Source organism: Sinocyclocheilus anshuiensis, unplaced genomic scaffold, assembly GCF_001515605.1.
Source record: "Sinocyclocheilus anshuiensis isolate Anshui unplaced genomic scaffold, SAMN03320099.WGS_v1.1 scaffold419, whole genome shotgun sequence".
In the NCBI taxonomy this organism is placed as follows: domain Eukaryota; kingdom Metazoa; phylum Chordata; class Actinopteri; order Cypriniformes; family Cyprinidae; genus Sinocyclocheilus; species Sinocyclocheilus anshuiensis.
The window spans coordinates 975,523-992,222 of NW_015548228.1; the positions used below are offsets into that span (position 1 = coordinate 975,523).

General features: G+C 37.1%; 2 protein-coding genes across 2 annotated transcripts in view; both read left to right on the forward strand.

Annotated features, from left to right (window-relative positions):
- The first annotated feature begins 783 nt into the window (after nucleotides 1–783).
- LOC107654515 (protein FAM134C-like) lies at nucleotides 784–9,564 on the forward strand. Its single transcript, XM_016441610.1, has 9 exons — nucleotides 784–1,403; nucleotides 3,872–3,978; nucleotides 4,645–4,675; nucleotides 4,784–4,910; nucleotides 5,478–5,562; nucleotides 5,653–5,790; nucleotides 7,115–7,194; nucleotides 7,357–7,489; nucleotides 8,298–9,564. The coding sequence occupies exons 1-9, from the start codon at nucleotides 1,162–1,164 to the stop codon at nucleotides 8,858–8,860; spliced, it is 1,506 nt and encodes a 501-aa protein (XP_016297096.1). The 5' UTR covers nucleotides 784–1,161; the 3' UTR covers nucleotides 8,861–9,564.
- A 3,986-nt stretch (nucleotides 9,565–13,550) lies between these two features.
- The window catches only part of LOC107654517 (homologous-pairing protein 2 homolog), a 4,701-nt gene continuing 1,551 nt past the window's right edge, over nucleotides 13,551–16,700 (forward strand). The window contains exons 1-7 of the mRNA XM_016441614.1: nucleotides 13,551–13,688; nucleotides 13,836–13,936; nucleotides 14,127–14,216; nucleotides 14,311–14,422; nucleotides 14,511–14,656; nucleotides 15,794–15,847; nucleotides 16,199–16,258. Of these exons, the coding sequence (XP_016297100.1) occupies nucleotides 13,667–13,688; nucleotides 13,836–13,936; nucleotides 14,127–14,216; nucleotides 14,311–14,422; nucleotides 14,511–14,656; nucleotides 15,794–15,847; nucleotides 16,199–16,258 (585 nt within the window). The 5' untranslated portion in view covers nucleotides 13,551–13,666. The remainder of the gene's footprint in view (nucleotides 13,689–13,835; nucleotides 13,937–14,126; nucleotides 14,217–14,310; nucleotides 14,423–14,510; nucleotides 14,657–15,793; nucleotides 15,848–16,198; nucleotides 16,259–16,700) is intronic.

Sequence of the window (16,700 nt, forward strand, 5' to 3'; positions counted from 1 at the left end):
GATAGTAAAACCTGAAACCTTTGACTGTGGGGACCGACCTGTAGTAAAAAAAAAAAAGATTACAAATAGTAAATGATGTTTATCTGAAAGTGTAACAATGCAAACAGGTTTTCTGTAAGGGGTAGGTTTAGGGTTAGGGGATAGAAAATATTGTTTGGTCATTATAAAAGTAATAGAAGTCTATGGAAAGTCCCCACAATTCACAGAAACAAACGTGTGTGTGTGTGTAATTGGAGCATATCTACATTTATAATTTGTCCTTACCTTTCTAATTTAATAGATTTTGTTTTATTTTTGCATTAAAATGTAGAGAATGTACTGGAAGTGAATTTGATTTTTTTTTTTAATGAAATTTTAATTTTGATATAATGAAACATTCACTGTTGGCCCTCGGCCCTCAATCAAGTTGGATTTTTGGTCCTTCATGGTGAAAAATGTGGGCACCTCTGCACTCAAGTATAATGCATAAACCTTTCAAATAAAATCCAAAATATCTTTAGTATTTCTTTTATATAAATTATAATTATAAGAGATATTTGGGCTTGTATATATCTTACTGTTTTATAAACCATACTGTAAAATCGAAATCTTCCTATCAAAGTTACCTGTATTCTATGCCAATAATCCTACTAATAATTGATTTATTAGTAGAGTTTACGCTTATGACACCCTTTTATAACAAACAAACATGTAGTTTTTGTTTGGGACATTTTGAGAGTTCTTCACGAACGATTGTTGGAGGCATCTGAAGAGAGATCTGACTGCGAGGTGTTGGTTGTTATTCTCCAGCTCTGACTCTGACTGTAATCCTGAAGCCATTGGCCAGATCAAGCCCGCCCTCCGCAGCTCGCGCTGTTGCTCCCGCGACAAAAACAACGACTTGACATGACAGCAGCACGGTGACAACATAAAAAAGACCTGTGCAGACACTTAAACGTAAAAATATAGCAAACCAGACCCAAAAAATGTGTTTTATTTCACATTTGCTCTGTATCAACGGCGGCAGCCTCGCACGAGGTCTGCCCTGAGCGGCTTCAGGCTAAAGCTAGCTAGCGATACATACATCCAGATCGTTTCTAAACCACGGGGTTTATTTTCAGCACTCTGTTATTCTAGATTTTGTTGCTATTTCTGCTGTCACGTTTTTCCAAACGCGTAAGTATGGCTGGAGCGGAAGACGCGGCTGAAGGGAGCGGTTGTGCGGGGAAACTGCGCTCGCGCGTCGGCCTCCGGAGCGGCTCGTGCTCCGGCGAGAGTCAAGAGCAGCTCCGCGCCGTGAAAGCAACGCTGCTGGAGCGGCTGGGACCCCACGAGCGCCTGCTCACCTATCTGCAGTCTGTATTATTGTGGGAGAGACCCTTTCACAGCGTCCTACTGTACACGGCCGCCAATGTCACGTTCTGGTGAGTGGATGAGCGTTATCTCCATGGATTTAACGTTATCTCCACCCGGGTTCTGTTTACAACCTAGCGCGTTCAGTTGAAACGTTTACGTTATTCACGAACATTTTGAGGATCTTGTATAAGCCTTTCTTGTTTTATCTGGATGCATACGTACCGACGTGTTCCAGACTTTTACCCCTTTAATTTAAGATAAGGAACAGATGGTCAGGCTGGGTGCCTATATTTAGACAGTGTATTGTTGTATTTGGCTGTATTGGTGCTACTGTAAACACAATGCTGTATTCACACACTTTGTGTTTTGTGAATTACTTTGTGATTGACGGAACAATTAAGTTTAATCTTGTATTAGGTGCCATGTAGGGATATGCCGGTATACAATTTTCATGTTGCGATTAATTGCTAATGCGTTTATCACGGTATACGGTATTATCACGATATTGAAATTTAGTTTTAAAAAGTGCTGACCGAATACCGGCACAAGTCTAGTGCCATGTTTGACAGCCTTTACTAAGGCATGTTAAGCAGAGATCAGTTTGCACTGGATTTCTGTGGCCTATATATGTTGCATGTTGTCTTCAACCTCCTACTGTCAGTTATTAATGTAGACAGTAGATAACTGCATAGCACTATGAGAGACACTACCACACACACACATTACTATAATATTAGTATCATATCACTATATTAGTAATATATGAATCATGATGTTATTAATATTTAATATTAACTTTATTAAAGGATTTACAATAAATATTATTTTTTTTTTTATTATTAGTTAAAATTGAATAATAATGCCAACTAATGTGTTATATTCCCAAACCGGTTTGTTGGGCCTGGCCTTACAGTTGTATGATTTCTTGTTCATGCCTTAAGACTTTTCTCAGGCCAGCCTAACTTGGGAAGCCATGTGCTGTTAATACACACTTTTGTGCTTTTAAAATCAACATAAGTTCAAAGTGGACACTATTTACTTGCTTAATGCATGTCCTGGTTTTATTATGAGTCATTTTATTTGTGCACTTACTACAAAGATTACAAATTGTTTGCCTCTGTAATCTTTAATCTAGGGCTGCAAAACGATTAATCGTGATTAATCGCATTCAAAATAAAAGTTTGTTTGCATACTATATGTGTGTATACTGTGTATATATATTATGTATATATAAATACACACACCTTTTTATATATTAAAAAAAATATTTGTATGTATATATTAATACTTGTATATAATTTATATTATATATATATATATATATATAAATGTTTTGTATATAATTCTATAATTTTTCCTTAATATACACATGTATGTATAGTAAATATACAGAGTACACACACATATTGTATGTAAAAAAAACTTTTATTTTGAATGTGATCAGACGTTTTGCAGCCCTACTTTAATCGAAATGTAACAACGTGCTCTTCGTCTGAAATTAATATTTAAGAATTTGTTATGCAAATTTGCTTTAAGGCTCCATACTGATACGTAACACCCACTTTTTGCCATCCTATTCAAATCCTTAATGGATAAAGTCCTAAAAATTTTGCCTCCTTTTATGGAAATATGTGACATTATAGAAGTAAAATTAGTTGGGAATGAGATTTCATGTTGGCTATTTGCTATAAAGGGTGCTCAATAAGTCTGAAAAGCTTTAGATGAAATGCTTCAGGAGGGAAAGATGTGCAGGGAAGAATTTTTTGTAGGTTGGATGGCTCAATCTCTTTTTTTTTTTATCGTTCAGGCATGCAGTCTTCATTCACTTAGTGCAGTCGCCCTCTCCATCAGAGAAATATTCTCCCTGATCTTATTATCTCCTTTTATTTGCCTCAGTGAACAGCAGAGGAACCGCTTGTGGCATTTCTGTGCTTGTAAAGATGTTTATTTATCATTTTTTAACCATAGCCCAGGCCATTCAGAAATAAAGTCTTACCATCATCTCAGAACATTTCAACCCTCCACTTAAATTTGGTTGTAGTGGTTTTGACAGGTCAATGTGCGAATGCTGTTTGGTCCAGTCATCAAACAGCATTCGCTGTCTGGTTCCACACCGAGAGATCAGTAGAATTCAGCCTGGTCTCAGTGGCGGCTCACCTTTTGGCCAAGTACTGTAGCACATAGCAGTAATTAGCCATGCAGCGAAACTGTCGGAAATCACAACTGCTTGTGCAGCACACGCTGTCTCTGAGATTTGCACAGGAAGACACTGGGGCCGGAAACACCTGTGTAACAAAGGTTTCCTCATATATTCCGCATGATAAATGCATGACAGATGCCATCACAAGGTTTTGGTCAGAGATTCCACAACAGAGCTGCTGATGCCGTATAAAGCACACATTGTAATCCATAAAAAACAATGATTCAAGACACTTCACTAAAATGATCAAAAAGCCTTTATTCAAGGTTATTTCATGATGAAAACATTTAAAAAGAGTATAAATAATGGACTACAGTCTTTCTGATCTCTTCTCAGGTTTTTTGCTCTGAGCTCTTTGAGGTTGCTTTTTCTGCTGGCATCAGGTCTGGCTCTGGCTGTTTGTGTCGACACTTGGAGGAATAAGATCTGGCCTAAGATCAGAGGTACAACTGACCTTCCTCTATTGCCTGTCTACAACTACTACCTACCTATAAGACCTCATCTTTCTTCCATCTGTTTATTATTTTAATATGAATCATATTGGCTGTAATTAAAATCTCTGTGTTCCCTGTGCTGTGACCCACTCAAGTTTAATTTCTCCCTGCCCATTAGGGCTGTGCGATTAATCGAAATCGAATCGAAATCGCGATTTGAGACGTTGCGATTTTCTAATCGCAAAGCCTGCGATGTGGACGCGATATTACTCTGTTCCAGAGCATATGCTCGCAATCGCAATATCTGTCAAAAAAAAAATCGCAATTTGATGTTTTCCCCCAAATCGCACAGCCCTACTGCCCATTCACTCAGCTCCTAGCAAGTTATGAAATTGACAGTTCCTACTAGTGCATTTCCAGGAGGAGACCAGTATCGACCTGAATCAATATTTTGCATGTAGCTGTTACACAGTGGCTTATTAGCTTTCGATCAACATTCTGGCAAGTCTTTAAAAGAATTCAAACCAGATACTAATTTAAAAGTGTTGCTCTCATAAAACCTGTCAAAATACTCATATTTCTGATGGAAGTGAAAATGTAATTAAGCAAATGGTGAAAAAAGTCTTGTAATACTCACAAATGTACCTGACATTGTTTGTTTTTGTTCTTTTACAGTTAAAAAGCAAGATGAGAGTGAGAATGAAAGGTAATGTCAATTTGTTTACTCTTTTTCAGGTTTTTCCAGTGGTGTGAGACTTGAGAGTTGTTTAATGTAATTGTTCATTCTCTCTGCTCTTCTCTGATTGGCTATCAGCTGGGGTCTAATGCAGCCTGGGACTTTGAGTGTGCCTGAATTATGCCACCACCTGGCTGAAGTTTGGGTTACGGGCTCTTCCTGTGCAACAGATATTGTGAAGTTAAAATGGAAAAATCCAGGCAAGGTGAGATTACGTCCAAACCAGAAACGCTATTCAAATTAGAGATCGACCGATATATCAATTTACCGATATTTTTCCTGATATTTAAGCATTTTACAATAATCGGATATCGGTTTTGTAATATCGGATTCACCGATAAACGCCGCCATCTTGTGGATGTTTTGAGAATTGCGCGCAGGATCACAATTGGTATCGGTTATAAAATATCAATATCGGTCGATCACTAATTAAAATCGACTTAGTTACGATTGCATAGTGATGTTATAAGCCCTATATTGTGTGTGTGTAGCCAGACTTTTGACTTGCGGAAAATAGTTTGGTCCAGTTTGCAGATTTTTTTCTGGCTAAGAGCCGCCCACTTAGACAGGAAGAGACTTTCCGAGCAACATGTAAAGTGACCAACCACAATGCATTTTGTTTTGCATTCGTGTAATTCAAGGCCTTTCATTATTATTATGGCTTTTATGACTGCTTTATGAGGTTGAATTATTATATTGATGATATAATATACAAAGTCTTTTGTTTTAATGCTAAACATTTATCAAATCACGAAACTCCATTGTTTTACAGTTTTGTATGCTGGTTTGTGGCCTGTTCACCTCAGTGGCCATGGTGGGGTGCTACATCCCTGGACTGGTGCTGTCATACATGGCTTGTGAGTAGCAGAAATCCTTCAGGGCTTGCTCATCCTCTCCAGCGCCTTAACAACTGCAAAATATTTACTTTCTGTCTTTCTCTCCCTCAGTGCTGGGTGTGTTGCTGTGCCCATTGGCGCTGTATTATCAGCTGTTTCAGCGTGCATGTGTGAAGCTGGAGCCGGCCCTGCAGTGGCTGGACTTCAGCGCCAAAGGATATATGATGTCAAAGCCTATAGACAACCAGTGTAAGTACACTGTAGATCGATACAGTGTGAGTCCCATAAAACTGAAGTGCAGACTGATGTTATGCTGAAGACAAATCTTGTATTTTAAGGACTATATCTGAAGATGTAATTTGTGGACATAAAGGTCCATTGTGTATTGTTAATAATGTAGTGATGCACAGCTAAAGGGGCGGTCACACTGCACTTTTCGTTCCATTGACTTCCATTCATAATCATGCGAATGCGTCAGACTGGAAACGCAAGCTCAAGCGAAAAATTTTGCATTTCGCTGCGTTCCAAAGTTCAAGTTTGGTGAACTCTGACCTGTGAATTCACATCACGTGAAGACGTGTGACCAGTAGAAGATCGATACATCACTGCGTGACCTTTCTGTACAGAAATTCAAAAATGGAGGAAGCACTAATTTTAGCCATAGCGCAGCGTCCTATTTTATATAATACATCTTTAAAAGATTATAAAAATCAAATAAAAAAAGAAGCTGCATGGTTAGCGGTGTCAATGGAGACAGGAACAGATGGTAAATTTGAATGCGGACACATTTTATAATTTTTTATTGCTTAGTGTGTGTGTTTATATATATATATATATATATATACATATATATATAGAGAGAGAGAGAGAGTTCAATATAATTATTATACACAAGTGTATTATTATTGTCATATCCTGCTCCCGCCCATATTCGCAGCAGCGTCCGAAAAAATTTCGCACGTTCAAAGTCTAGTGTGACCGCCCCTTAACACAGAATTACTTTCAAACCAAGCAGCTTTCTGTTGGTCAACACAGCGAAGTTGCATGTAAAATTTGAACACAGTGCAAAATCTGCATGGGGAAATATTTTGTCCTGAAACAAAATTTATGATTATGTGGATTCCTATTAAAAAGACTGGAGTTCGCGAAATTTTCTGCCATTTTTAGCTCCAAACCACAGTCTTCTCCATGTAATTTAGCTCTTATTCTACAAATCTGGACATTCAATATTTATATGGCATCTAACCTGACTAGGGTCTATTGCATACAGTAGCATATCTGTGATGTGCAGTTGCTTGTTTGACAGTAGAACAATATTAACAAAAAATTATTTTAGCTGAAGAATGAATCAACACATAAGGTAATACCGAAAATTGTTGTACAGAAACTTTGAATTACTTTATGACAGACACAGTTTCTCAATTGTATTTGACAGTTACATATTACAATAAGCATTTGTGAACATGACCAGTTGATGTTTCTTGTAGTTATGTGTTATCTGTCTTTTACTGTATATTACAGTTTTCAGAAGTCTTGATTAACCAAACTAATGTTTACCCTTCTGTGTTTGCAGTTCTTTGTAAGCCCATCAGAAGCGGGATCTCGTATGATGCAAGTGACAGCGAAGAAGAACTGGCTGCATTCTGCCCAACGGTGAGCCCAGAAACAGGGTTATTTATAACACGGGGATTTAGAGCAGCTGCATGGTCATGAGGTTCGAGGGTCTGTAGGGGTTCATGATAGTAAAAAGCAAATTGGAAGATCATTGTTTTTTTCTAATACACTCACACTTCTCTAAATATTTTGCACCTGTAGTTTGATGAAGCAGCAGTTGCTAAGGAACTGGCAATGACTGACTCCGAGCACTCGGATGCTGAGGTGTCGTACATGGATAACGGCACCTTTAACCTCTCCAGGGGTCAAACACCCCTCACAGAGGGCTCAGAGGGTAAGACACCTTGATGTCTTCTACTCTTTTACTCTTTTTTCAGTCTTTGTATGTGTGTCAATGACAAGATTGTCTACAGTAAAGAAAAGAAAGAAAACAAATCTGTTTTAAAATACAACAAATTCTTAGAAATGTGCATTGTATTTGTATTCACGTTGGTTTCATACGGTATTGAAAAACCTTTATAATATTTTAAAGAAAATCTTCAGTTTAATGACTGCAACGATCAAGTAAAAAGTAATAAAATATTTCCTCACTCATAGAATATTTGAGAGTACACATCTAATCAAAATCATTGTTTTTTTTAATGTATGTATTTTTCAAGGTTAAAGGTTATTTTGTTTGTGTATCAGTAAGTTGAAAAAACATTTAATTAAACAAAACTAAATATCAAAATCAATTCCGAAATTAAATTACTGTATGCATGAATTCTGTTTTTGATACAATATTGTTTAAAAGATTGTGGTCAGTAAGATTTTTTATTTTATTTTTTATAAATATTTATTAAGAAATGTATCGGCATATCAGAATGATTTCTGAAGGATCATGTGACACTGAAGACTGGAGTAATGGATACTGACAATTCAGCTTTACATCACAGGAATAAATTACATTTAAAAATATATTAACATAAAAAAAAGGTCATTTTAAATTGTAACAATATTTCCCAAAATTACTGTTTTTTTTTTTTTTTTCATTAATCAATTTTTAGTAATTAATAAATAGGACAAAAATGAGTTATGTCGATGACCAATGTATCATTTTTTTCATGCTATAATATCTTAATCTTTATTTATTCACTTAATAGATCTAGACAGACACAGTGATCCAGAAGAATCATTTGCCTGTGGGCTTCCAGACTTCCCCTCCATCAACCCAGATGCCACCCTGATGGAGGACGATGATGATGCCAGCATCGGGCTGCCCAGTCTCAACTCAGCCGCGCTCTCTGGCCCTCGTGGCTCTACCTCCGCCCTGCTGGACCTGGACACCCAGATGGACTCTGATCAGGAAGATTTCGACCCCGAGATCTCCCTCGGCTCCCTAAATACTACCTCTGACCTCACTAGTAACCTGGCAGGGGTCATCGCCAGCAACATGATCCAGGCAGCCATCGCAGGAGCCATGCAGCCCCGCCCACCGCAAGGCCCTCGGAGAGAGAGCGGCCCACGGGCAGGAGCCGCTCCGAGGGGATACAGGAAGCAGTCGAGCTCGGAGCTAGACACAGACCTGGACTTTGATGGCGAGGACTTTGAGATGTTGGATCAGTCCGAGCTGAACCAGTTGGATCCCTTTGGAGGGGGGCAGGGGGGCCAAAACAGAACCCAGGGATCCAATTTCCTGTCCGACTTGCTGGGGAAGCCACAGTGAGCCCATCTTACAGATACTCCCTCCGTCTGTCTGCTCCTCGTGTCCCTCGCACCTTGATCCGAGTAGAAGTTTGCAGTGTTGGTTTGAATGTCTACTGAGATGCTTTCGATTTATCTGAGTGAGTGCGACGGAGAGAGAGGGTATTTTGTTTTGCACTGTTAATGTAATATTAGATTCACTTGCCAGGTTTCCTCCACTGGCTGCAGTTGATATCACTGTGAAGTAATCTTGTTTGTAGTCTGAATCTTCTCTGTTTATGCTCCGTGAGCTTCCATGTCCTCTCTCATTTGTGTGTGAAAGACTCCGATTTACTTTGTAGGCTAAGCAATAGGACACCAATCATAGAACCATTTAAAAAGATCCAAAATCTCTAAAACTTCTTAGAAACCAGCAAAACAAATACCAGATCTTTTTACTACATCCAAGTCTTATAGATCTTTCACATCAGTCGCTGTATTGTTAGTGTCCTCAATAATAACACATGGGACCAAATCAGACATTCCATCATCAATGCAAAGTCAAGACCCTTAGGTTATACATATATGAAGACGCCTGTAATAAAGAAATCTACAGTCAAGACATCGCTGAGCAGAGGAGTCTGATGAAGTAGTAGTGACATATTAAGGCCGCAGCCTCATCTCTTGTTTTTTTAAAGTGGTAGTTCACCCAAAAATCTAAATTCTGTCATCGTTTACTCACGCTCATGCCATTTCTAAAGCTGTATGACATTCTTTCTTCTGTAAAACATACAAGAAGACATTTTGAGAAATGTCTCAGTGTTTTTTGTCTAGACAATGGAAGTCAATGGCAACAAAAGCTGTTCGGTTACCATCATTCCACAGAAGAAAACAAGTCTTAAGGATTTGGAACAACACGAGGGCTGAGTAAATGATGACATAAATTTATTTTTTGGGTGGCCTGTCACTTTAAGACTCTGAGACATTAACTTTTCTTAAAGGGATAGTTCACCCAAAAATGAAAATTTGATGTTTATCTGCTTACCCCCAGGGCATCCAAGATGTAGGTGACTGTTTCTTCAGTAGAACACAAACTGAGATTTTTAACTCAAACCGTTGCAGTCTGTCAGTCTTATATTGGAGGTGAATGGGAATCACGGCTTTGAGAGTAAAAAAAACATACACAAACAAAACCAAATTAAACCCTGCGGCTCATGACGATATACTGATGTGCAAAGACAAGAGATGATCGGTCTGTGCAAGAAACTGAACAGTATTTCTATCGTTTTTTACCTCTGATTCACCGCAATGTCCGAACTGTCCTGAGCGCGTTCTTGACAGCCGGTGCGTGATGTGTCTTCTTCTTCTTGCTTTATGGCGGATCGCAGACTTATAAGTGCATTACTGCCACCTATCTCTCAAATGGACCATTGACACTCCTAATTGAGATTGTAGATAGAGTGTCAATGGTCCATTTGAGAGATAGGTGGCAGTAATGCACTTATAAGTCTGCGATCCGCCATAAAGCAAGAAGAAAAAACCGTCAGGTGCCGGCTGTTGAACGCGCTCAGGACGCGCTCAGGACAGTTCGGACATTGTGGTGAATCAATGGTAAAAAACAATATAAATACTGTTTAGTTTCTTGCACAGACCGATCGTTTTGTGTCTTAAGACCTCAATGTATCGTCACGAGCCGCAGGGTTTAATTTGGTTTTGTCTGTGTATGTTTTTTTTACTCTCAAAGCCATGGAACCCATCGACTGCCATTATATGACTGACAGACTGCAACGGTTTGAGTTAAAAATCTTCATTTGTGTTCTACTGAAGAAACAAAGTCATCTACATCTTGGATGCCCTGGGTAAGCAGATAAACTACATCTTGAATGCCCTGGGGGTAAGCAGATAAACATAACATTTTTATTTTTGGGTGAACTATCACTTTAAGGTCACTGAGTGATAAACAGCAGTCAGGTTATCTCATTTTGCCATATAGTGGTGAATTCAGGTAAATTGGGATGCTTTTTATCATTGAAACGACGGGGGAAAATGTCCCAAATAACTTGAATTCACCTTGTTTGCACCTGTTTTTCCCCCATTTGTTTATTTCTTTATGTGGTAACTGCACATAATTTTTCATTATTTTTATCTGATGGCAATGAAAATTTCTTAAATCAGGAGTGATATAATAAAATGTATTCATTATATATCATTGCCCAGCAATTTTAATCTCAACAAGATTTTAAATTAGTAGTCAAGACAGTTTTTTGGAAGATGTTTCTTCCACAATGATATTTACATTTAAGTTCATACAGGCTGGATTTTTTTCTGCATTACTTGAAAACAACATGTTAATAAATGACAGTAGCTGTTTCCAAAAAAATTTAAAGACCTCTGTTGTAAAAATTGGGAAAATTACAGTATATTGTCTTTCAAATGACTGTTCTTTGTCTGTTCGTCAGTCAAATTGAAAAAAATAAAATCAAACAATACCAACTCGTTTAACAGCTCATCAATGCTGTTCATCTGGATAATATGGCAGTACATTGCTTTTGTTTGTAATGACTCTACCTCAAACAAGACGTTCGGCTGTAACTGCCACCTGTTTGTACATGGCCTCCTCTCTTCAAACACACCTTTAACCGTTCTGACTTTATGCAGGAACTTTTATACAGGTAGCAGCAGAAAAACCGTAGATCTCTGCATCCTCTCTTTTCATCTGGTCTGGTCTGATATGAGATTTAGGGCAAAGTCTAACATTCAGTACAGTACTAAAGCGCAAAGGATTTGAGAAAACGCCTTTATTTCTTCCTTTCTTGTGTTATGATGAAGCTGGTGGAATTAAGTTGAATTTGCTGTTTCTTTAGTAGATGCTGATCATTTTTTGTTTCACTGCACTTTTTCGGTTTCTGACCTAATGCTAATGAGACCCATCATTGCTGGCTTTAAGCTTTCATTATTGTATACGCTGGAAAGTAGGAAACGTACCGGAAAACTGCTGTACTGATAAAAAGGCATTCTGTTACCAGAGATCAGTGAAGTGTTTTCTATTTTCCAAGCATTCATTGGTTTTCTCATTTTAATTTAAGGTAATGGAGCGTTTAGGAATTATAAGGAAGCATCTTGTCTTTCTCATGTGTATTCACAGTCTGTCACTTCCTGCTATTCCAGTTTGTTTATTACATTTCAAACCCAAGTCTTACTTTATCCAGCCAACTTGAGTTAGGTTAGAAGAGCAGTACTGTTTATTGGAGTGTTTCATATTTTGTCACTTTTCTGTGATTTTTATTCAACTTCTTTTCTTTTTTTCCTGTTTTGTTTTTGTTTGGTTGTGAGCCCTAATTGCTGAATTGCGGATGATATTTTTTGGATTGCTGTGTTAAAAAAGGTTTGATTTATTTATTTTATTTTTTTTGGGTGTTATACGTGACATTGAAGTGTAATGCATAGTAGGTTCATAGATTGGAAAGCCTTTTATTTTTCCCCTTTTTACTTTGTTTATAGTTAATTCTATTATTAATAATACTTAACTATTTATATGGACACACTCTTTTATGAATATTGATTCATTTATCAATACTTACAGATTATCAATACTTCTTTTGAAAAAAGCATGAGAAGATTTTTGTTTGTAAGTGTGTCAGTGTGATTACTATTCAATGCAAAAATGCTCTGGCCATTTTAGCCATTCACCTTTTTGTGGTCAATTTCAACAAAAATCACCAGCAATTCAAATGGGACAATGAAGTGGTGGTTTATATACTGGAAGAAAATTATGCCCAGCGTCATCTATTGATGTTGTATTGATGTTAGTGATTTAAATCAGTTAGCAGTCTACCATGTTGAGGCAAATGCAAAATACAGAATCACTCGTCTTTTCTTTATTTGTGTGAGCATTTTACAGGAGTCTTTCTGTAGCTGGATTCTGCAGTGATTTTTATTTCTGTACACAACTATTTCCCTCTTCCATTCTCTGTAACTGGTTTTTGATAACTTTTGATGTGCAAGACAATAAAGAGACGAATGAATGTTCTTTAAGTAAAAAGTGTGATTTTTCTTCTGTTAGTTAGGCCTATTGGATACATTTAGTTTTGTTTTGCGACCTATTGACCAAATAAAAATGTTCTAGTCTAATTTGCAATAACAATGACTATTATTAACACCGAAATAACACGTTTTAGTAAGATTTAAAAAAAAGAATAAAAAAAAATCTGTTGTGGAAGGCAATACAATAATAAAAAAAAAAAAACAAGTGAACATGGTTAATCTTAACTAGCTCTACTTCTACAGCAAATTATATTTCACGAATGTACAAATTACAGTCAATCAACTTTTTACATGAAACTGGCAGTGGCAAGTTGTTTTAATTCATTTAGAAATATTATAAACAGTATGGATAATTTGAAAAAAGCCTTCATTAAATGTTTACCAATATACAATTTTTTAAGCAATTCTATGTTGTTGTACAAAAAGCAAAAAAATAAAAATAAAGATGCAGAAGAATGCATTAACGAAGGGCATTTTATAATAATAAAAAAATTAATAATTATATAATTTATAAATTTATTTATTAATTTTAATTGTGATTTTTAAATGTATAAACGAATTAGAAGTGTATATACATTATACATAATGTGTGCATTATACATGATAATGGCACACTGTTTTATACACAATGACACACATATATTCATAACCAGAAGATCCAACACACCATCAAAATGACCTTCAAGTTCACGTGCGTGTCGTCGTCACTGGTGCTCCCACAATTCAACTCGGCGCGCGCGCGAAAGCTGCCTGAGGTAAACAACAGAAGAGTGCAGCTCGCTGACAGACCTAGACCGAGGAAACAATGAGCAAAAAAGACAGTGCTGGTACGCGATGCTTCTTATACTTACACTACTGAACATTTTATGCCTTCATTTAATTGTGATTTCATAAATGGTAACGTTATAGCACAACGCTACAATACAACAATCAGCTTATACTACACCAGATTTCCATCTTTGTCTCCCGCACAGGTGTCGCACAGATCCTCGCTTACCTGAATGAGAAAAACAGACCCTATAGTGCTCAGGATGTCTTTACAAACCTACAGAAGCAGGGTGGTCTGGGTAAAACGGTAAAAAGCAACATTACATTTCAGATTTAAAACGTTCTGCTTTGATGACATCTGTCCAGTGTGTGATAATACAAGAGCTCTTTGTGGTGTTCACCACCGGTGTGTTAAATGTGATAGTTTAATATTACAGTTTGTATACAGAGTGTGTTATGTTATATGACTGTGATATTAAACGCCTTTATTTTCTCAGGCTGTGGTCAAAGCAATGGAGCAGCTGGCCCAGGAGGGAAAGATTCAAGAGAAAGTCTATGGAAAGCAGAAGATCTACTTTGCAGATCAGGTTGGTCTGATTAGGATGGAGACAGTTTGCTGTTAATACGAAGAGAACTGGTGTTGGGTAGTCAGCCTGACAGATGTCCTTTCTAACCCTTCAGTCTCAGTTTGCGGATGTGAGTGATGCTGAACTTAAGGAGATGGATGCTCGTGTTGCACAACTCGGTGCTGAAGTACAGACCATCTCACAGAGCTGCAGGCAGCTGGATACAGGTGTGCACTGCTGGGAAAAGACGTGTGGTTTGAACTTGTGCACACAGACTGTTTGTATTTGATAAAAAGTTCATCTTTTTGCCCTCAGAACTGAAGGAGCTGAACAGCTCATTAACCACAGCAGAGATGAAGGCACAGATCCAGGAGCTGCAGGCAGAGTGCTCTGGGTACAGAGAGAGGCTGGATAAAATCAAGTCAGCTACAAACCATGTGACCCCTGAGGAGAAGCAGAAGGTTAGAAATCACTGTGTTCTTTAATATCTGGTGATCTTTTGGCCTCGGCACCATTTGACAAATTCACCATGCAGGATCTATTCTGGGATCAACAGTAGGTCAGACTAGTGGTTCATATTTTTACTTCCTGCCAGCATTTTTACCTCAGACCCACCAAAAAATGATAGTTTATTTTTATGCAATACATGTCAGGAAATATATATTTATAATTTATTTTAGAAAAATATTTTATTGACCCTAAACTTTTGAACAGTAGTGTGTTTGCATGTATGACAGTAATGTTAAACTATTCCTATTTCAAATAAATGTTGTTCTTTTGCACTTTGTTTATCAAAGAATCATGCTTAAATATTAAGCAGCACAACTATTTCTAACATTGATAATAATAAGAAATGTTTCTTGAGCAGCAAATCAGAATATTAGATTGATTTCTGAAGGATCATGTGACACTGAAGACTGGAGTAATTTTGCTGAAAATTCAGCTTTGCCATTACAGGAATAAAATATATTTCAAAATATATTCAAATAGTAAAGTTATTTCAAATTGTAACTATTTCATTACTTTAACTGCATTTTTCATCAATCGTTTGAACAAAAAATTCTGCAATAATATCTGGAATTATACAGCTATATTGTAACTCCATGACCGCTATTAAAAAACTATTTTGCTGAAAACTGGCATATTGTGAAAAACATTTTCTCTTAAGTCTCACAACTTTGCTCATGGTTTCTTTAAATAGTTACATGACATTACACTGGTAACCTATTTAAATGAGCTAAATCATAACAACAATATGCAATACATGACAGAAAACCAAGTGTTAACGTTTACAGTACCAGCTCTGTGCATGATTAATGAACACAAAATGTAGTGTCGAGTAAGTGCAAATGACAGTCCATACAGCGGCCTGAATCTCTCCCACACTGGCCCTGGGCCATTCTTATTGTTGAGCCCTGCACATTAAATTGCTTTTTTGTAAGCAGTGCAAAAATACTAATCTAAAGCCTTCTAGCATCTCTGGAATATGTTTGATTCATTAGGTGAAGTTTATACAGATAATGTGGCTGTCCTGGGGCAGTCAACACAGTATATTATGCTTGTTTATGTTGCTGACAAGTGTATTTCTTGCCCCTCAGGTTTACAAGGAGAGAGAGACTTATGTGAAGGAGTGGAGGAAGAGGAAGAGAATGGTAATGATCCATAAAAACATTTATTCACACGTCAGATTCTGCCCAGGAGACAACATGTCAGCTAGTTTTTAACGATGCAGCCATAAGGCGTGCCTTTATGAAAGTGCATTCATTTCATATTTACCTTGTGTCCTCAACACCATGGTTTATTTATGTACGAATGGAAACTGCTCTTGCACATTATGGTCTTTACTATCACTGCCAATGGTCAACTGACCTAACAAATGATACCTGTGATAATGCTACATAACTTACACTATACAGATAATTAGATATATATTAAGTCTTATGTACCATAACATGAAACTCCAAGCACGGCTTTTAAGTAATTAATGTCTCTTTACCTGCCAGGTTACCGATATGGTTGGATCTATTTTGGAGGGGTACCCAAAGAGCAAGAAACAGTTTCTGGTGAGTCATTCCCTTAAAACGGGTTTCCAAACTTTTTTGCAACAAATTTACTTGAAGTACCCCCTGAGATTTGACGTTAATATTTCAATTACAACATGTTTGCTTGTTCACGATTCTCTGATGTCAGTTAATGGTCACATGACATGCAAGTAAATAGATAAAATAGTGAATCTTTAACTCGTTTCAACTCTAATCACAAAAATGAAGCAATATATTACTGTTGTAAATGACAAATAAAAATGAATATTTGACAATAATTATAATTTTTACACTTCAAGTAATAATACTAATATTTATCTTAAATGCTTCACTTTTTAACATTCAAACCCTAGAGCCTTTATTTGACCATAATACTATTGAAATGCTGTAAACTTTAAAGGGGTCATATGATGCGATTTCAAGTTTTCCTTTCTCTTTGGAGTGTTACAAGCTCTTGGTGCAT

What these genes read in the sequence shown, in the direction of transcription:
- LOC107654515 (XM_016441610.1), top strand. Translation starts at nt 1,162, where the DNA reads ATGGCTGGAGCGGAAGACGCGGCTGAAGGGAGCGGTTGTGCGGGGAAA. An exon ending in GATCTGGCCTAAGATCAGAG is followed by an intron (nt 3,979 to 4,644) that starts GTACAACTGACC and finishes GTTCTTTTACAG; the next exon opens with TTAAAAAGCAAGATGAGAGT. An exon ending in GGTGCTGTCATACATGGCTT is followed by an intron (nt 5,563 to 5,652) that starts GTGAGTAGCAGA and finishes TCTCTCCCTCAG; the next exon opens with TGCTGGGTGTGTTGCTGTGC.